General features: G+C 36.2%; 1 protein-coding gene, 1 long non-coding RNA gene and 2 pseudogenes across 2 annotated transcripts; 2 read left to right on the top strand and 2 right to left on the bottom strand.

The window, feature by feature from the left end:
- The first annotated feature begins 2578 nt into the window (after positions 1–2578).
- Positions 2579–4724, top strand: LOC104767775 (uncharacterized; annotated as a pseudogene).
- A 1256-nt stretch (positions 4725–5980) lies between these two features.
- Positions 5981–7644, bottom strand: LOC147920470 (uncharacterized protein At3g43530-like; annotated as a pseudogene).
- A 2588-nt stretch (positions 7645–10232) lies between these two features.
- On the bottom strand, positions 10233–10895 carry LOC147920469 (uncharacterized). Its single transcript, XR_015590545.1, has 2 exons — positions 10814–10895; positions 10233–10510 (listed from the first exon to the last, which is right to left on the bottom strand). It is a non-coding gene; the product is annotated as an uncharacterized LOC147920469 (long non-coding RNA).
- A 2890-nt stretch (positions 10896–13785) lies between these two features.
- On the top strand, positions 13786–14959 carry LOC104746778 (auxin-responsive protein IAA2). The gene is made up of 2 exons (XM_010468298.3): positions 13786–14220; positions 14314–14959. Exons 1-2 carry the CDS (start codon positions 14045–14047, stop codon positions 14660–14662), a joined length of 525 nt encoding a protein of 174 aa, XP_010466600.2. The 5' UTR covers positions 13786–14044; the 3' UTR covers positions 14663–14959.
- Positions 14960–21951: the final 6992 nt, after the last annotated feature.

Genomic DNA, 21951 nt, shown 5'->3' with positions numbered 1-21951 from the left:
TAATCATTTATAACTCTTACAAAAATATTTACAAGTTAAAATCCGCTTAAACCACGGTAGTAACACTTGTACAATTCGTTAAGATATAAACTGTGGTCAAATGCACAAACCTAGTTGAAATATTTGAAATTCGCGACTGAATATATACTTCAACACTTGGACTTGGAGATTCCTTCAATCTCTTAAGAGTCCTTTAATCTCTTAGGAAATGAGAGTGAGTGATGAAGAGGGAGAGACAAGTCACGTCGAAAGAAACATACCAAACCCCATCAAATCAGGCTCTTGTCTTTGCCTTGTCAACATCCCTCACCCATTTAACCATTTCTTTATACCACTCCACCAACCCAATCCTCAATTTTCTAGTACATGTTTTCTCTTTTATCTCCTATGTAAATAAAAATCATCATCATGTAAGAAATAATGCTACGATAAGTTCAGTTAGTTTCAAGTTTGTAACACCTCTTATATTCATCATCAGCTGAGAAATAATGAATATGATTACTTAGATTTATTTCTTTATTATGAGCTTATAAGTATTAGATGTACATGTACAATACCTACCTTCGATTCTTAGAGTTTATAAGCGGTTATGTGCACTCTTTAAGGATGCGAATGCAAATGGTTGTTATCTTGTTTATACAGTGAGCAACTCGATATAATATCTGGTTCCTTAATTTTTTTTTGATATAATACGATCAATCTCGGTAGAAACAATATTCTATAGTAAATCGCCTCGATCTTTTGTCAAATAGCTTTTGACTAAAAAGCAATGTCCCCTTCATGCTTTCTTGTCATCGAGTGCACATATATAATTTTCAATTTTCGAGATCATATGATCGACCTTTGTGTATTTACATGATCCATGTGAAATGCCAACTCGAACGTAAAGATTTTTTGAATCTCATAAACGAAGTTTTAAAATATCGCAATGTCCTAGTTAATTCAGCCGCTATGTCATCTTTCTAAAATTTGATCTAATTAACGTCTTTAATTAGAGCATGTGTAAGAACCAAAAATGTAGAAATATAATATTGTAATTATTATATATAACAGTAGAAATAATGAATAGTTATATGTCTATATACGGTTATTAGTTATTAATATCATTTTTTAGTTTTAATAAAGCCTCTCAATTATAAGTAAATGGTTAAACATAGACTGAATTGCCTGATTAAAGAAATGTATTCTTGAGAGTGAAGCTACTCCTAGTGTTAGTGTAAATACGCATTGACATCGTCAAGGTTATATAGTTTGGATCTGATGTTGACATCTTTTAATCTTTCTGATATCTTAAAAGAGCAGAAAATGTCTCTCTTTTTTAAGTCATCCACATAGTACATTAACTATTTTATAAAGGTATAAATGAAAAACACAAATTTATTTTTTGAATCTCATTGGTTATTTCTTACATTTGTATACTACTAATGATTGTGCTCACATAAATGTATAGATGGGTAATTTAGAAATTATGAATCTTGATATATATATATATATATATATATATATGTATATAATAGTTATATGTAAATGGAAATATTTATTTTAGTAATTATAATTGTAATGTTGGGAGTGTAGCTAGCTACTCGTACTGTTAATGTAATAATTGTGTAATACAATTCCTAATGTCGGTAGAAAGTGACAATCTGTAAGCAGACCTATCAAATAGAAATGATTTAGATCTAATGATTTATATTAGTGTTGTTGTCATAACATAATCTACTTAATTTAATCTACGAGCATTCAACAAGGATTTTGACCAAGACAGAAAGATTCAAGATATGAACCAAACTACTCTCGAATCTTGATTCATGTTAGAACCACGAGAAATCGTTTGAGGAGTCCACTCTGCTGTTTGAAAAATCTCTTATCTCCCTATTAAATCTACATATCCCTTATTCATTTAAAATAATGTGAACGGACAAAATTACCCTTCCTTCTTATTTTCTATTTTTGATTTTTAATAATTAAATTTGAAAAATAAAAATTAAAAAAAGACAAAAACGAACTCGAGCTCGATCTCTCTCCATGGCCGTAGAGCGAGAGTCAAGCTCCCCCTCTCCATCGGTGTCGTGCCTTCCAGAATCTGCATTGAAGTCGCCTTCAAGTAAGTTTTTCTCTTCATTTGTGGATTCGTAGTGAATTGCAGATTAGTAAATTGATGAGAAGAAAAGATCTTGAATTCCAGAATATGCATTGAGCTTGATTCCATTATTGGGTATGTACATTGGGTGTTATTTCATTGTTTTTAGTTCGATTAGTAGTTTGAATTAGCAAGAAATAGATTTCATTTGTGGAATCTTAGTGAATTGCAAATTAGAGAACTCTCAACGATTTAATTTGTTTCTGTGTGGCGATAGTAGAACTTGGTAAAACTGTGTATCACTGTTTTATATAGTATAACGAGTTAGAAAGTAAAACTTGGTAAAACTAGTATTACTATTCAACGTAGTACAACTAGTAAAACTGGTAATAACTAGTAGAACTTGGTAATATTGAACAAAGTTTTGTACTGTTTTGGCAGGATACAATGAGCGTCAGCATACATTTTAAATGTCAAGGTCTCATGTATAGTTTAATGATGAAGACATCGGTTGAGAAGATAACTTTGTCGATGGTAGAAGCTAGGATATTCAAGAAGCTTGCATTAGGTGAAAGTGAAGCTACAATTCGGTTGACTTACAATGCACTGCTGGTGGGAAGTGGGGATCCATGGACTATTACTGACGATGAGGATATGCAAGTTTATCTATCGTCCATTAATAAAGAGAGTCGTAGATGTATATTGTATGTGGAGGTCATCACTAATCTAGAAGAGCCCGTGCAAGTGTCGATAAAGGAGGTTGATGGTAGTAAAAGTAAACCCGATGGAATCGTATCTTGTGATGAAGGTATGGATAACGGTATAGTTAGATCGGATATGGGTGATGAATATGTAGAGCCTCCACCTGTTGTAGAAGCTAGTCAGTATGTAGAGCCATGGGAAGACGGTTTGGGTTTGAGTCTCCGTCAAGAATTTCCTAATAAGAAGACATTGCAAGATGTGGTGAATAAAGGCGCATTTGTTCTCAGTTTTGGTTTTGTTATTAAGAAGTCTGATCCTGTACGTTTAGTGCTTAAATGCACTAAAGATCTGTGCAAATGGGGTTTACGAGCCGCAAAGGTTAGAAATACAGATATTTTCTTGATTAGAAGGTACACCAAGATGCATACATGCTCTAGGGCAAGTCAAAGTAGAACCAACAACATCGTGAAAAGGCATGGAACACCAAAATTAGTCGCACCTCTTTTGCATGATCATTTTCCTGGAAAAACGGAAACTCCAACTTCTAAAATGATCATGGATCTTGTGAAGACCAAATTAGGTGTGAATATATCATACTCGACAGCGTTGAGAGGAAAAAATCAAGCTATTACCGATTTGCGTGGTAGCTCTGAAGATAGCTACAAGATGTTGTATTGCTATTTGCACATTTTAGAGAAGGTGAATGAGGGCACAATAACATGTGTGGAATTGGATGAGAAGGAAAGATTCAAGAATCTATTCATAGCTTTAGGAGCTAGCATTGAAGGGTTTCAAGTAATGAGAAAAGTGATAATTGTGGATGCAAGTTGGCTCAAGAACGGATATGGTGGTGTACTTATTTTTGCCTCGGCTCCAGATCCTAATCGTCACCACTATCCCATAGCGTTTGGTATACTCGATGGTGAGAAAGATGAAAGTTGGACTTGGTTTTTGGAGATGCTGAAAACTGTTATACCAGACACTTTCGAATTGGTATTTATTAGTGATAGAAATGCAAGACTTATCGGTGACATAGCTAATGTGTATCCCCAGGCTCGTCATGGATATTGTATTTGGCATTTGTCTCAAAATGTCAAAAGTCATGTCTCAAATGTCAACAAAGACGTAGTCGCATGGAGACTCATGGAGTTGAGTAGGCAGTACATAGTGGCTAATTTCAACAGTGCATATATTGCGTTTAACACGCGATATCTTTCTGCTGCGGCTTATCTTGAGGAGAGTACTGTGAACGAAAAATGGTCAAGGTGTTATTTTCCTGGAGAAAGATACAACTTAGATACAAGCAGTTGTGTGGAATCTATGAACAATGTATTCAAGGATGCAAAAAAGTACTCCCTAATACCTCTGCTTGATACAATCATAGTGACGTTTTCTAGATGGTTTAATGACCATCGGAAGGATTCTATGGCTAGAACAATTGAAAAAAAATTGGTGCCTTTAGTGGAGAACATACTCCACAAATTATGGCCCGTTGCTGAGAAATTGATTGTGACAGAGCTAAACAGTTTCGAACTTGAATACAATGTCATCGATTGTGATGGAAAGCCTTATTTCGTGAACTTGCTTCAGAAAAGTTGCAGTTGCAAGGTGTTCGATATTGAAAGGTATCCTTGCTTACACGCTGTAGCCAGTTTTATTGAATTCTTAAGGCATGATGATAGAACTCATGAGATCCAATTACATGAGTTGTGTTCAAAATATTATTGGACAGAGCTGTGGGTAATGGCGTATTATAGGACAATATATTTAGTGCTAGACAGGTCGCAATGGGATGTCCTAGATGAGACCAAAAACAAAAAAAATCATACCTCCGCCTCGGAAAAACAAGCAGGGAAGAAAGAAAGTTAAAATGAATCCATCGGTTGGGGAAAAGCGGCCAAGGACACAAAATAAGAGGAGGCCGAGACAAAGACTCCAATAGTTGATATTTGGGAATGGTAGTGGTAGTATTGTCTGATAAGATGTAATACTATATTTTGGTTTTGTTGCAACTTGGTAACACTATATTTTGGTTCTGTTATACTCTGGTACAACTTGGTAATACTATATTTTCTTCTGTTATATACTCTGGTAAAACAGGTACAACCGGTAAAACAAGTACAACTGGTAAAACAGATATAACTGGGAAAACTATGTTGATTGAAAATAAGAATTATTTTTTAATGAAAATTGAAAAAACATTGAGTCGACGTAAAACAACGGTTTGAAAACATCATAAACATATGCTAAAAAAGTTTAACAAAAATAAATTACAAACTATATTAAAGTAGGTTGTTATCAACCAAACTAAACAATATGTTCCTTATAATTTTGTCATCACTTCTTTAATAATATCCATTGTAGGATGACAACGTTACAAAAATTAATGTTTTACAAATATGACTGCATAAAATACTATTAATGATACGTAATACTAAATAAATGGTAAAACATCAAAAGTACAACTATGTTGAATTTTGGTACAACTATGTTGAATTTTGGTACAACTAAAATCTCTGGTATAACTACGTTGATTGAAATAACGGCGTACGTGGGGGGGGGGGGGGGGGAAATGACGCACATGGGTATACTATGCGCACGTGGGGGTACAACTAAAAATTTCACAAAATTTTGATTTCCCTCCCCAAAATATTTCAATTTCCCTCTCCAATACTTTCCGAAAAAATCAAAAATACCTTAAAAATTCAAAAATCTCCAAAAATTCAAAAATCCCTAAAAATTCAAAAATCCCCAAAAATTTATCTACTCTGTACTACTTATCTATGTGTTGTAAGACTTCCCTTAAGAATTCTCTATGTTCTATCATGTTTTATCAAGTAAAACAACATAGTTGTACTAAGTTTTACCAAGTTGCTCAAAGACAAAAATAATTTAAGATATTAATACCAAGTTTTACCAAGTATTTCAAAATAAAATCAACACAACATAGTTTTACCAAGTTTTACCAAGTACTTCAAAATAAATTAACACAACATAGTTTTACTAAGTTTTACCAAGTATTTCAACATAAAATCAACACAACATAGTTTTACTAATTTTTACCAAGTATTTCAGCATAAATCAACAGAACATAGTTTTACTAAGTTTTACCAAGTATTTCAACATAAAATCAACACAACATAAAACAACACAACATCCAAGGTTTACAAAAACCATACGAAACACGAAGATTAGTCTTCACCCTTGATTTCTTGATGACCTTGTCATTCGCTTCGGCAGTGGGTCTACATGACCAGTCGTATCTTTTAGTGCAAGGTTTGAATGGTCTCCGGTGTCTTCACGCGTCTGCAATCGAATAATCTAGTGTTAACAAGTATTACCAACTAACTGTTATACTCTAGTATTATAAAAAAAACACCAATTCTTACCTTCGATTTCTCTTCCAATGATGCAACTCTTTCTCCCAATGTTGCGACTTTTTCTTTCCACCCATTAAGCCTATCCAAAATTCCTTTCATCTTCTCTCCCATCTCATTTTTAAAGGAGTTTAGGAGATCCACCAAATCAGATACACTAAGGTATACCGGTCCTTCAATCAAGGTTATTTCCTCGTTCACGTTCTCAGGTTTCCCTCCTACTCCTCCAACTCCTGCTCGGGACTGAACATCTTCATTGAACATGTTTTCAAACCAGACATGATATCCTCGTAAATAACATTGCATCCAACTGTTGACAACAACATCATGTGCATCATCGACATCTTCTTCTTTAGTGATTCCAGCCATAAGAGACTTCACATTATCATCTTCAGGTATTAGGATACTATCTATGTTCTGCAAACATATAAAGATTAAAACCTATTACCGGAAACTCATTCATATGCAAAAGATAAATAGGATGTTAATAATAAACTATAAAAACTAACCTTAATTGTACCAAGTTCATCATTTTTTCTCTCAAGAGGAAACTCTCTCAGTTCGCATTTCTTGAACTTTCTCCTGCACATCCTAGGACATGTAACGTCTGCTCCTGGATTATCTTCTACAAATTGATTCCTCAAATGTTGAATTGCCTCAAATGCTAAAAGCTACATAACAAACATATAGTTATACTTAGCTTCAATTATAAGAACAACACGCAACATCCAATACTAAATACATTTTACTTACCTCCATGGGAATACATAAACCTGCAACCTGCCATAATACACCTTTTGTGACTGTCCCATCAAAATGATTCATCGTGTGAGCTATCGATTCCAGCATGTAGTCAAAGGAACATCTCCCCCAAGGAAACGTCTTACACAAATTAAGATCATTAACCGCGTTTTGCAAAAAATCATCAATTTATGTTGCTTGTTCTCCTATCTTTGTCGGTGCTCTAACAATGCTGGATAAAAAGTATAGGACAGACATCTTCAACCTATCTCGAGACCGTTCTATAGGTACCATCTCCTTGAGCTTTTCCCTCACTTCTTCACGAGTAACCTTCTTATTCTTGAAATGATTGTTCACAAAGGTCTTACTTCCAACTTTGTTATAGTCAATTGGATAGTTGCGGCAATTGAATCCTGATAACAAGGCGTGTTTCTTGATACCATAATGGATGGGCACGCCATTAACAACAAACCAAACTTCCCTTTTCTTTGCAATGCATGTCGTTCGGAGAAGGAGCATCCACATGCCCATAACCTTGTGATTTTTGTCCCTTGGCAAGTGCCAAATGTGTTTGAACTGTGGATGGTTCTCAAACCAATTCCTCTCAAACGTAGTGAGCGGATGCTTCAATTTATTAAATGTTGTCAAAAGTTCCTTTATATAACACTTCGTACCTAACTTAATCTTCTTGTTATACTCCGCCGGTGGGAAGTACATTCTTAAAGGTTGTAGTGCCATCGGTTCATCATCATCAGCATCCTACAACAAACAGTAGTCTCAAGTATTACCAAGTTATACCAAACTAATAATTCTACCAAGAAAAACCAAGTTTTCCCAATACATATAATTATACTTAGATATACTAGTTTTCCAAACCCAAACAATTATACTATGTTATCCTAGTATTACAAACCCAGAAAAACATGTTTTCCCTACTTCTACATGGTCAATCAATCGGTACTACGTACCATTTCCTCGGTGGAGTCGCCCGAATCGATCTCTCCCAGGATGCGTCTGAATCTACTTCTTCTTCGCCATCGAGATCTGGCTCGCTCTCATCTTCTTCTTCGTCACTTCCGACATCCTCTTCGACTCCCTTCTCATCTTCTCCCGCAGTCTCTGAGTAAACTCCCTCAGCCACTTTATCACTCCTTTCGACTTCGTCCTCACCATCTCCATCACCAACCGCAGGGAGATCCGCCTGCTGAGAAATCTCCGCCGTCCCTGAATCTTGTTCTTCCTCGGCAATTTTTCTCTTCTTAGTCCACCTCGTTTTCACCATCCTGCTAACAATCGATGAGTGACCACAATCGATCGAACAACACAACGCTTAAAGAGAGCAAAGGATCTCTCGATTAGTATCCCCTAGTTTTCCTAGTTTTTCACGAAGAGTGAGAGACAACCGTTGTTTCGAATGAGTCGTTTGGAATTAAAAAAATAGTGGAGTCCGATTGGGTTTGTGGGTGGGGAAAAAACCTAGGTATTTTTGGTAATTTCTGAGTTTTAACTAGGGTATGTTGTAATCGTGTTTGTTTTCGATTTAAAAATAAATCAAAATAGAAAATATTTTATATGGGAGAGTTTTCAGATTTTCATTTGAAATTTAGGGACTCCTCAAACGATTTCTCTAAACCCACTGAGGTTTGTAAATAAACTATTCTGTCTATTGCTTAATTTTGTAAATAAACTATTTTGTCTATTGCTTAATTTTTTTTCTGTCTATTACTTTATTTACTAGTTACACTTCAATTCTCGCATTTTTAATGTTTTTTTAGCTTAAAAATAAAATAAAAAAAAACCCAAACCATTATCTAGATTACTTTGGATCTCAAAAACGTAATGTTGCAAATTGCAATCTTTCAATCCCCTGCGGTGGATTTAAGGACATTGTACGTATTTTGCGGTGTTATATAATTCGGGTCATATCACATCACACACCCTGTTCATAACTCTATGTATCTACTATTGACACCCCAGGACCGCTTGAAGCTAATGTAAGCCCAATTTTATTAATACATACAAGAGAATAAAAACAACGTTAACTTGAGCCCAGTTTCAATATGCACAAAGGTGTCCACCTCATAAGTTGAGGTAAGTTCAGCTTCTAGCGGTCAATGCCAGAAAGGCAGGGTCATAACTTCATAAAACAAAACAGAAAAAAAAACTGTTGGCTTTGGATTCTTTGCACGGTGGACATATTAATGCCCTTTCGTTGATTAAATATTTATTGCATTTTGTGGCTTCAATATTTGAAAGAAACTAACGCTAATCACCGTGAACCTCTATACTTTTCGAGTTTTATGGTTTGCTTTATATTTTTGAGTGGCATTGGTAACATTACCATGTTAAATTATATTTTACCATACAAACGAAGCTTTTTGTGGTCGCTTTCTTTGCTATGGCCAAGTAGGAACAATGCAGAGCAATGAGTATAATAACGTGTGTGGACCGTGTAGTCTTAGTACCATTTTAATGGTCTATGCTGTACACTTTAGACTTTTATATACCTGTCTTCTTTTTCTGATTAGAAAAACGCGTTTTCTAAACTTCAAATTATATCTGTAAAATTTGATATTTTTCGACATAGATGATAACATATTACAAACATATTTTTCGACATATATATAAAAAGATAAACGTTGATGACATTTTGGCAAGACTTCATTATTGCGACTTTGCGAGGATACAATGTATTTTCCTAAAAAAGGTCAAAATATCACACGTGCATATGTGTTTAAGGTACGGTATGGGTTACATGAATTGGTCTGATTTTGCTTTCTTTCCTCTGCGTTGGCTTTTGGCCTTACTCGTCACGTATATTAGATGTTTGGGCCATATACATTTGCTACATTCCAGGTTTTGTCGGGAGTCACACGAGCGTGTACTTGATACATATGTATGGCATGCACATCACACACCTATTTTACATCTACGCATTTATGCTATTTGGATAATATTTCACGTTAATGTCATGATTCATTCAACAAAAAATTTATATCTAAGACTTGGCACAAATACTTGGAAATTTTGCAAACTAATTCCTAACTCTTTATTTGGATTATTATCTTAATTGGTTCTCTAACTTAAGGTTTGATTAGGTTTTTCATAATCAATCGCAAACATCTTGCCAACTCTAAATATAGGCCACTTGAAATTTGGTACGAATGCTTTATCCGTGGTATATTTGCGGAAAACTCTTTACCGAAGAGCGTTTTCACGTTCCCGGGATTAGTCGGGTAAGATACTATGAATCATACGTTTGATCTAAACCATAGATTGATTTCCTTCACTTTAATTTGTCGACTCTCTTTTCTACCACGAGACACTATAAATAATTAACAAAATCACTCTAATTTCTACATATTCTTGAGATCAGCTAGGATTTCAGCGTACAATATCCAACGAACTTTTTAGTAATATGAGCCACAAAACAAAGAAGAGAGAACATTACAGGAAGGAGATGCAAGCGTGTGCATTTTCAACAATATCATAAATGAATCAGACCACTTGCAGGTTTCTTGTTTGCCCAACCACTTCCAAGTCCCCACTCTCCTTCGTTTCCTTGCTCCATCTTCAGTTCACTTTCCACGCTCTTCATTTTCTTTTCATACTACAAAAAAATCGAAATTAAATTTAGATGAATATTTTAGACCTGTCTGTTGATTTTTCAAATATACCCTTAATTTAACAATGTTAAAAGTTAAAACTATATACTTGTAGTATATAAATATCTTATCAGTTGAATCTAAAAGAAAGATCTCCTAGGGAACCATTAGATTTTATTTTCTTTAAGAATTATCCTCTCCAACAACAACATCATTTATAATGTCTGTGTAAAGAGACACTAACAAGATTCCCATAATCCTATAACAGAGTATTTAAACAATAAACGACTTTTACTAATTTATGGCACCATTATTTTAACTGATTTCAGAACCGGAACCGATCAGAAACACAGTGTCTCTCTCATGAATAGTAATCAATGCACCTTCATCAAGAAACAAAAAACCCCAGAAAGATATATATCAAGATCGAATTAATTGACTGAGAGGATAACCAACACAAGATTCATGATCGGCTATATTTCGTGCCACGATCACTTATACGCTGTCCACAAGTTTCCTATTTTTTTCAAAAGGAAATAATTCTTTCTCGACAATACTTCGAAGTTGGTTTGATGTTGCTGTCCGAGTGTATTGGCCCGGTCCCTACGTTGCCTTTGGAACAGCTTATGTTATGATTAATGCTTCAACGAAAAGACAGTGAGACATATCCAGCTAACTAGGGTTTCTCTTGTTTGAATCGTTTAAGCCCCCACGAAATGTGTAATAAGAATCAAAATCAGATTCTTGTGTGGAGATTTCTTAGTAATCGTGATTTCATGAATCTAATACGAGTCATGTCAATATTTCAAATCCTAGCGTTTATATTCGAATTCTGGATCAGAGAAAGGGAGTTTTGGATTCACTCTTTTTGTTTGAGATAAATTAACTTTGAAAACAACATTTTATCTCCTAGACAGTTGATTTGAAGACCTGATGATTGAAACAAAGGCTAAGATAAGTACTTAAAAGTAAATATTACATTAATAGTTAATGAAAATCATATATATGAAAAAAAACAAAAACAAACAAAAAAGAGAGAAGGTGGGGATAAGAACAAGATAGTGATGAGTCGAAAAGGGAACAAAAACTTTAATAATTTAAAGAGCCAACTTTTTTGAGCTATACACACGAATGTGATTTGTAAAAGACACGACTCTTTGGAGTCTAGCTTGTGTATACATCACTAGACAAGTTGTGTGTTTCAACATCATTCCTCTTCTCAGATTAATTATAATTTAACTTACTCATTTTCTCTCAAAGGTAACATTTTATTATTATTTCTATCATCCTTATAAAATGTTATTTTTTTGTCTTTAGAAAATTTGAAATTAATTTGATGTTTTGATACGTACGAAACTATAGTCATGTCAAACATACTAAAGACTATAGTCATGTCACACATACTAAATTCAAAATTTCATAATTTTAATATTCTTCATTTTCAAATTAATTCCTTTCCTTCGATTGTCAATTGACTTTCTTCCCATAAACAAATCCTCTTTGCCAAAATTTTTAACTTTTATTAGTAACAAGAAAACACATAATATATATATATATATATATACACATATCTTCAATATATATACATGTATTAAGTCTATAAATACTTAGCAGTCTGAATACTCTTGTACTTTCTTAAATCGGTTTTGCAAGAAAAATGTTGAGTTTAACCAACAACAAGCTTTAGTAATCATGTATATAAGCATCACAAAGATCTCGTAGTTATCTCTTTAAAAATAACTTCTCAGACTTAGACTAAAAGCATGCATAACACACAAACATGAAAAAACTATTCTCAAGAAGTTTGTTTCCGGCCACCACGTTAACTGATTTTAGAAATCTGTTAAAATGGTTAACTTAAAGTAATCATTCGTGCAATTCACAGAAAAAAAGGTATTCATTCGTGCATCTCCAAATTTGTGAGAAAATACATTGCATGAGTTCGTTATAACTGAAGAATAATACATGAAACTCTGACAATCAGAAACACTAAAATTATAGTATATAAGACGAGAGGCTACGTATCTTGCATATCTTTCTTTACTTATCTAATCTTTTGGTGATCGAAGGGTCAAGAACATATAAAGGAATCTTTATCTTAAAAGGAGAGAAAACAAATTTTCTAAAATTGGTAAATCCATTGAATAAAGCCTAACGTTAACATCAAAACGCATGCGGATTTAGAAGTTTAATGAACTTAGTTAAGCGTAATCTATGGGGATGATTTAAATCACCACTTTGGTTCATTCTTTTAAGTTCTATGATTCAATGAATACACAGCACGTGGAACCCTCATCCCACAACCCATTTTTGTAGGAAATAATTAAGTGATGGATAATTAAAAGAGACATATACATAAGAAAAGCACATGGCTTTACCATTCCTCTATCAATTACCAACACATTTGACCCTTATCCACATGGGTCTTCCTCTCCTATTATATTCTCCTTTACTAGAATTAAAATACACACACAAAAATTATAAACATTTTCCAACTCATAATATATAAAATAACATGCAAAAATATGGTTTCGGAACACAAATAATATGTAACGTATATTATTGGGTATTACTGAGTTTTAAAACATAAAACTGATATTTCTTTAATAATCAAAGTAAATATACGTACAAACTTGATAAATTTCAACTTATGCACATTCAACAATGTTCTTGACTCAGAAGAGTACTTGGATTTTCTATATAAATTCCATTTTGGTATCACGTTTCAATAAAAATTACTCTCTTCTTTAATTTAAGTGTCCTTTTAAACATTAGAAAAGAACTATTAATCTTTCAAGTTAACAATACATTTTACTATTCAAAAATATAATAGAAGCAAACTAAAAAAATAAAAATCAAATTCACATCAGACTTAAGATAACATATATATATATTAATACAATACTTATTATACAACAAATGGAGTAACAATCATTAGCACTTGATATTTTCTTTATAACAGGCACTATACACTTTCAAAAAAGAAAACAAAAAAAAGAAAAAACCCCTTTAATAAACAGTATATAAAATTTTATAATAATACACCTGTTTCTGTTTTATTTTATGTTTTCTCTTCTTGCTTTTATTCCGGGTCGGCCGATAGAATTTTCATCATTTCGTTCATTTTAATAAGTCATTCTTGGTTATGATTATTTTTATACATCCTTTGATCAAAAGAAAGAGAAGAGACTTGGACGGCTAAGATGTAACGTAAACAAAGTTGGCGGAGGGAAATGAGGAGCGTGGAAATTATAATTAAACAAAAGAGTCGTGTCCACATGGGCGGCCTTAGCCTTCGTTGTCCCACTTCTGTCCCCTTGCCTCTTTCTTGCCTTTCTTCCTCCCGACAACACTTCTCTCTCTTCCTTTAACCCTAACTTCGATGCTCCTTTATATATATCTCTCTCCCCTTTTCCTCTAAACTCATCAACCAAACTCACCAACAAGAACAAGAACAAGAACAAGGAAGAAGAAGAACAACAAAGAAATACAACAACACACACAAGGAAAACACAAAGATTGATATCGATCCAAAAGAAATGGCGTACGAGAAGAAAGTCAACGAGCTTAACCTTAAAGACACGGAGCTATGCCTTGGATTACCAGGAAGAACAGAGGAAATCAAAGAAGAACAAGAGGTTTCTTGCGTTAAAAGCAACAACAAGCGTCAACTTGAGGAAACCCGTGATGAAGAAGAATCTACACCTCCTACGAAGTAAGTAGAGAGATCTGAGTTTTCCAAATCGATTTCTTCCAAATTTATTGGCTCTTGAATAGTTTTACTCATCTTTCTTTCCTCAATTTACAGAACTCAAATAGTTGGATGGCCACCGGTGAGATCTTACCGTAAGAACAACAGTGTGAGTTATGTTAAAGTGAGTATGGACGGAGCTCCATACCTCCGCAAGATCGATCTCAAGACATACAAAAACTACCCCGAGCTTCTCAAGGCGTTAGAGAACATGTTCAAGTTCACCGTTGGTGAATACTCTGAGAGAGAAGGATACAAAGGATCTGGATTTGTACCAACATACGAGGACAAAGATGGAGATTGGATGTTGGTCGGTGATGTTCCATGGGATATGTTCTCTTCTTCTTGTAAAAGACTCAGAATCATGAAAGGAACCGATGCTCCTACTCTAGACGCTTCCTTATGATCCAGAGAAGATGAGAAGCTTTTGTTACAAAGGAGATGACTAGGATCTGTGAATGAAAAAACCCTTTTTGGTTTGATTCTGATCGGAGTTTGACTAAAGTTGACCGCAAAAACGAAACTTCAGGGGTTTGTCCGATGAGAGATTCATCTCCACTCTCCAGTGATGTTCTTTTTGTTTTTGTTTTTAGATTTAATGGAGTTTGATGTAAAGATACATGAGCTTTTATGTATAATACGGACACATATACACAATATAGATGTTTTAATTAATTAAATAGCAATTTTTTTTTAACACTAATAGCAATGTTCCATAAAGTTTTCTGTTCTTGATCAACAACATCATATTTTAAATTTCTGAAACTTATACACATTTGTGTGACCAAAAGGTTATTATTATCTTAAGAAAACTCTAATTCATGTTTACTTTATTTGTGCATGAGATTTTTTTGGTATTCTCTGATATTTTTCTTTTGGTATTCTTATTTGTGCATGAGATGATTTGATGGTTTGGTAAATTACTCCCTCAGTTTCAATTTATTAGATGTATTAGATAAAAACACGAGATTTAAGAAACTATCTTACACAATTTTGTTGTTTTCTATATTGAAAACATAAATTTATACCTAATATAAACAATTCAACCGATAGTAATAGTAAGAAATACTGCAGAATATTAATGATTACCAAAGCTAAATACTGTAAGTTGAATTTGCACATAAAATTGTAAAATCTAAATAATATGAGATAGAAGAAGAAAACCACTACTATATGAATTTTTCTTAGGTTAGATCGATTAATATTAGTTTATTATGGGGATAGATTAATTACTTTGAGTTTCCTAACAAAAGGAGAAAGTTTGTGTTATCGTCTCATATTTTTAAGGGGAGTTGAGAGCTTGTGAAGTTTCATTGGTCTCTGTTTCTGACTGAGATGAATGGTGTGTCAGCTTTTGTTCCATCTCAATCAGGATTGGAGCTTCTTGTAGTTCGAAATCTTGAAAATGTAGAATCTCCTACTCAGTTTGAGAGATGCAGTTTGTATCAGCTAGAGAAGGAGTTTAGTATCTTCAGAAAGTTCATGGATCTGTATATGTCCATGAATGGTAGTACACTTGATGTTAAGGGACAATGGTGGTAAAGTAGAAGAGATGATAAGGCTGTGTATAATAGAAGTTTGAAAGGGTTGGAATTCTGATGAGATTCATGTAGCTTAAGTTGCTGAGTAAGTATATGCTTAGGTGATGATTGTGGAAGACTAGAAGCTGGAAAGGTTAAGGAGATTAGGAAGAGGACTGAGGAGAAGCATATGCTGGAAAAAGACAGCCTACGATGTTTGTTGTTAATCTTGACATGTTCCGGTAACTTTAATTTAATGTAAACTAAGGTAGTGAAGTGTGGTGAGGACAATTGTTTCTCAGGGCATTTCTTGAGAATAGCCTTTTCAATTTTCACACATGCTTGTGTTGTTTTTGATTTTTTTTTTTCGTTTTCGTTATCCGTGGAATGATTATGTTTCTAACCATTTGTTGGTGTTTGATGTATTTGTTTACTTCATATAGCCTTATTTGGTCTGAATTATGAACTAGACCTATATTGATGTATGTATCCGATCATAAATTATTTGAGTTATGTAGTTTGCAAGGTAAACTGTGACATCCCGGTTTTAGAGACTTGCACAGAGGTTTAAAAGAATTGATTTGGCCACCAAACGACACTTATCTTTTCGGTCAACGGTCCTGAGATAACTCCACAGTTAAGCTTGCTTATGCTGGAGTAGTCTTACGATGGGTGACCTTCCGGGAAGTGACTGTCGGAACTGTGTGAGTGAGGACAAAACATAAGGAAAGATCATTTGGTGATTTGTAGGAAAGGTAACAAGTCTTTAAAACCTCCCAGACGTAGTAAACCGGCCGTCGGATGTGGATGGGCTCACGGGCCTAGTGAGAGGACGTGAGACCCATTAAAGAAAGTGGGGCCATGGACTGGGATTGGAAATAGGGCCCACTAAGAGGTGGCGGTCGGGGCGTTACAAGTGGTATCAGAGCCGAACCCAGACGAGTGTGGAGTCGAGTGGGCTCACACCGTCGGGGGTGACAGTCTTGTTGCGCAACGAGGACGTTGTGATCTGTTAGTAGGGATGAATTGTGACACCCCGGTTTCAGAGACTTGCAGAAAGGTTTAAAAGAATTGATTTGGCCACCTATGTCAAAAATGCACTTATCTTTTCGGTCAAGGGTCCTGAGAGAACTCCATAGTTAAGCGTGCTTATGATGGAGTAGTCTTAGGATGGGTGACCTTCCGGGAAGTGACTGTCATGATTTGTAGGGACGGTAACAAGTCTTTAAAGCCTCCCAGACATAGCAAACCGACCGTCGGATATGGATGGGCTCATGGGCCTAGTGAGAGGTCATGAGGCCCATTAAGGAAAGTGGGCCCATAGAATGGGATTGGACATGGAGCCCACTAAGAGGTGGCGGTCGGGGAGTTACAAGTGGTATCAGAGCTGAACCCAGACGCGTGTGGAGTCGAGTGGGCTCACACCGTCGGGGGTGACGGTCTTGTTGCGCAACGAGGACGTTGCGATCTGTTAGTGGGGGTGAATTGTAACACCCCGGGTTCAGAGACTTGCGGAGAGGTTTTAAAAAATTGATTTGGCCACCAAAGTGCACTTTTATTTTTGGGCAATGGTCCAGAGAAAACTCCACAGTTAAGCGTGCTTATGCTGGAGTAGTCTTAGGATGGGTGACCTTGCGGGAAGTGACTGTCGAAACTGTGTGAGTGAGGACAAAACACAGGAAAAGATCATGTGGTGATTTGTAGGGAAGGTAACAAGTCTTTAAAACCTCCCTGACATAGCAAACCGGCCATCGGATATGGATAGGCTCACGGGCCTAGTGAGAGGACATGATGCCCATTAAAGAAGGTGGGCCCATGGACTGGGATTGGACATGGGGCCCACTAAAAGGTGGCAGTCGGGGCGTTATATAAACTGACATAAACTCTATGGTTTTATTATATAAGGGAAGCTAGGGTTGAAGAAGGCCATGTTGAATGATGTAATGCACGCACAAAAGAAGCTGGTTATATGTTGGTGGCAACTGTAGGACGCTGTGCAGGGTAAATGTAGAGGCACACAGAGCAGTGTAGAGAGCATTCGCAATACGTCGGATATGGAGCATGCAGTTGTGGGCAAAACCATATTGAAAGAAGCAAAAGCTCGACTAGGGCTGAAGGGCTGAGAGCCCGACATAACCTAGTCTAGGTTTAAGGTGTCTGAAGGACACTCTGATGAGAGAAAAATGTGAAGCTGCCTCTTTGGGGTTATGAGGTATTTCAGGATTATACATGGAGGGTAGAGCTGAACCAGAGACACAATGTAACACCCCGACCGACACCTTGCGTAGTGAGCCCCATATCCACTCCCGATCCATGGGCCAACCTCGCTTAGTGGACCCCACGTTCACTCTCACCCATGGACCCACCAATATCTAACGGTCTGTTTGCTACGTCTGGGAGGATTTAAATACTTTTTTACCATCTCTACAAATCACCACATGATCTTTCCTTGTGTTTTTTCCTAACTCGCACAGTTCTAACAATCACGTCTTGAAAGGTCATCTCTCATGAAAATACTCCAGCTCAATCACATATAACTCTGTAGTTCTCTCAATACCTTTGATCGAAAAGATAAGTGCACTTTGGTGACATAGGTGGTCAAACCAATTCTTTTAAACCTCTTCACATGTCCCTGAAACCGGGGTGTAAGAATATACCCCCACTAACAAATTGCAACATCCTCGTTGCACACCAAATCTGTCACCCCTGACAGTATGAGCCTTCTCGACTCTACACTCGTCAGGTTTGGCTCTGATACCATTTGTAACGCCCTACCGTCACATTGCTTAATGGGCCTCATGTCCATTTTCGGCCCATGGGTCCTCCTTGCTTACTGGGTCCCACGTCTACTCCCAGCCCGTGGGCCCATTCATATCCGACAGCTAGTTTGCTACGTACGAGAGACTTTAAATTTTTGTTTATCGTCCCTAGAAATCACCACCTGCTCTTTCCTGTGTTTTGTCTTCACTCGCACAGTTCTGACAATCAGTTTCCAGAAAGTCACATATCGTGAAACTACTCCAGCTCAAACACGCTTAATATTGGAGTTCTCTCAAGACCTTTGATCGAAAAGATAAGTGCACTTTGGTGATATATGTGGACAAACCAATTCTTTTAAACCTCTTTGCATGTCTCTAAAACCGGGGTGTCACGCAAAGAAAGAGAGGAAGAAAAAAAGCTAGATACTCTATGTTTTCTTCTTCACGTTTCTTTGTAGTTGTTCTTTAATCTTTGTATATTAAATGCTATGTAAACCTTGAGTGATTGATAGTGGATGTTTGTGGGAGATGCTTCTCACACGAGATATACCCTCCCGTAGAGGAGAACTTGTTAAATCTCTGTGTTATGTTTATGTTATGCAAGTTGATCTGTGAAGTAAGAAAGGATTAGGAGCAGAGCTTTGGTCTGCGGTTAACAACAAGGTGAAATCGAGATATGTGATGCTCAATAAGTGGTATCAGAGCCAGTGTGAGGATTTTAAAGACTCAGACATGACGCTGTAAGCATACAAGGAGGATCTAGAGACTGTTGTAGAAGACTCGAAGGTTAAATCGGTTATGGGGTTGGTTTAAGGTGGAGTGTTATCTACAGTGTCTGATTCAGGTTCATGTATACATGTGTTAAGGTGATTAGCAGATGGATGTGAAAAGGGAATCAAACATCATCCAAAGGCTCAAACTTATGAAATAGGAATTTAGTTTCCGCTGTGGTCACAAAGTTCATGTGATGTTCTGTTTTGAAGCTTCTATATACTCAAAACTATTTCAGTTTAAGGAATCTAAACGCAGGAAGAACACAAGATGGTATCTTTTTTGGACTGGTATTAGAATGTCAAGATGGTATCTTGTTTGGACTAGTTGTTGAAAGTCTGTGTGCTGGTATTAGAAAGTTAGAAATTGGTTGAAGATAATCACATATTTACTAAGGGACGCCTTCAGAAGTGAATCTTTATGTAAGAGGGTTGTAGGGTCAACAAATTATGTCGAAAATTCAGATGAGTATGAAGATGAACTAGAAAATTTGTGTTGAAGTGGTCAGATTAGAGAGGTGTTGGGTGAATGGTTAGGTCTCAGGAATGGATCAGATTGTTAGAGATTTGAAATAACTAAAATCTAGGTAGGTTTACAATAAATAAAAATACAGAGAATACCAAGAGTCAAAGTTGCAGTCAGTGAGATTTTATTTACCAAGGTGGAGTTTGTTTTTCAAGATAACTTAAAATTTCTAAAAGACTTTTGTAGGCGTTGCAGAACTGTGCAGGATTTTGCAAGTATGTGCAAGGATTCTACAAGGCTGGTACAAGGTGACTAGATAGTAGGTTTTACATTAAAAAGAGAATTAGAACCCAAAACGTTTTGATTTGCCTGTTTACATCTACATAGATGATCTGGTGGATGAATCTTCTAAAGGATTTACTTCCACATTAAATCATCATTAAATTTAATTTTAATTAATTATATATACAAGGGAATTAAAATAAAAAGGAACAAAGAGTTTGCATGGAAGACTCAAGATTTTTCCAGAGTAAATCAACGGTTTTCAGGACTGCCTCCTCTGAGGCTGGTCCTTCCGGGTTTAACTCTAACAAGGAAAAGTCAAAGAGGAAAAGACCTTCAAAGTTCATTAGGAATCAAAAAGCTCGCAGTCCAACCCCAGAAGGTACAGCTCTAATATTAAGCTCCGGTATAGTGGTGAAAAAGAAAAGCAAAAGGAAAGCAGAGGAAGTGGGATCAGGCGCTGCAAAAGTTCAAAAGCCACATCCCAAAGAGGTGATCCCAATGGGGGGATTGCCTACCGTCCAATGAGCATACTGAGCTGGAATTGCCAAGGATTGGGACGGTCTCAAGACTTGGCAATTCCTCGTCTCAGGGAGTTGCGTAAAAAACACTTCCCGGAGATGATGTTCTTAATGGAAACTATGCATAATAGAGATATTTTGGTTGATTTGCAAGAGTGGCTGGGGTATAGTAGGGTGTACACAGTGGAACCGGTGGGAACTTGTGGAGGTTTAGCAGTTTTTTGGAAAAGTACGGTTCAATTAGAGATTATATATGCGGATAAGAATCTGATAGATCTCAAAGTACAGTTTGGATACTCTATCTTCTTTGTCTCTTGCGTTTATGGGGATCCAGATTTTAAAAAAAGAAAAGAAGTTTGGGAAAGAATCAGTAGAATTGGAGTCAGTAGAAGGGAAAGTTGGGGCATGATGGGAGACTTTAACGATATTCTTAACAACTCAGAGAAGCTGGGTGGACCTAGAAGATGTGAATCTTGTTTTAAACCCTTCTCGGATATGTTAAATGTCTGCGATATGGAGGAGCTATATAGTCAAGGTAACAGATTCACATGGGCTGGAAGGAGATACGATTTGTGGATTCAGAGTCGACTTGATAGAGCTTTTGGAAACAAAGAGTGGTTCAAGCTTTTTCCAGCATCAAATCAGGCATTTCTGGATTTTAGAGGTTCAGACCATAGACCAGTTCTGACAAATCTAATGTCCTCCCAAGAAGCATATAGAGGACAATTTAGGTTTGATAAAAGATTTCTGGACAAGCCTGATGTCGAAGAAGCCATATTCACTGCTTGGAATCATTCAAGTCACAGTAGGGAACCTAGGTCAGCTGACAGATTAAGAAACTGCAGGAAAGCCCTCAGCTCATGGAAAAAAAAGAATCCTTCAAATGCAAACGACAGAATAAATCAACTGGAAGCATCTCTTGAGCATGAACAATCCAAGACTTATCCAGCTTTGCAGGAGGTTCTCTTCCTTAAAAAAGAACTGGCTAGAGCTTACAGGGACGAAGAGAGATACTGGAATCTGCGAAGTAGAGACAATTGGATGAGATGTGGAGACCGGAATACGAAATTCTTCCATGCCTCTGTTAAAGGTAACAGATCAAAGAAGAGAATAGAGAAGCTAATGGACATAAATGGCAATGCACAAAAATCAGAGGCAGCAAAAGGAGAAGTGGCCTGTGCATATTTCCAATCTCTTTTCAAGTCTTCCAACCCTTCCAGTTTTGAAGATTGGTTTCAGGATTTTCAACCAAAGGTCACCCCTGAGATGAACAAGATCTTGATAGATACGGTCACTGATGAGGAGATCAAGTATGCTGCCTTCTCAATAAATCCATCTAAAGCACCTGGTGCAGATGGTATATCCGGTCTCTTCTTT

This window comes from Camelina sativa, chromosome 19 (genome assembly GCF_030686135.1).
Source record: "Camelina sativa cultivar CO46 ecotype springtype chromosome 19, ASM3068613v1".
Lineage (NCBI taxonomy): Eukaryota > Viridiplantae > Streptophyta > Magnoliopsida > Brassicales > Brassicaceae > Camelina > Camelina sativa.
This window is presented reverse-complemented; position numbering and strand designations above follow the sequence as displayed.

Excerpts from the sequence above, each read along its gene's own strand:
- LOC104746778 (XM_010468298.3), top strand. The coding sequence starts at position 14,045 with ATGGCGTACGAGAAGAAAGTCAACGAGCTTAACCTTAAAGACACGGAG. Across the intron at positions 14,221-14,313 it reads GAATCTACACCTCCTACGAA|AACTCAAATAGTTGGATGGC; the intron begins GTAAGTAGAGAG and ends CTCAATTTACAG.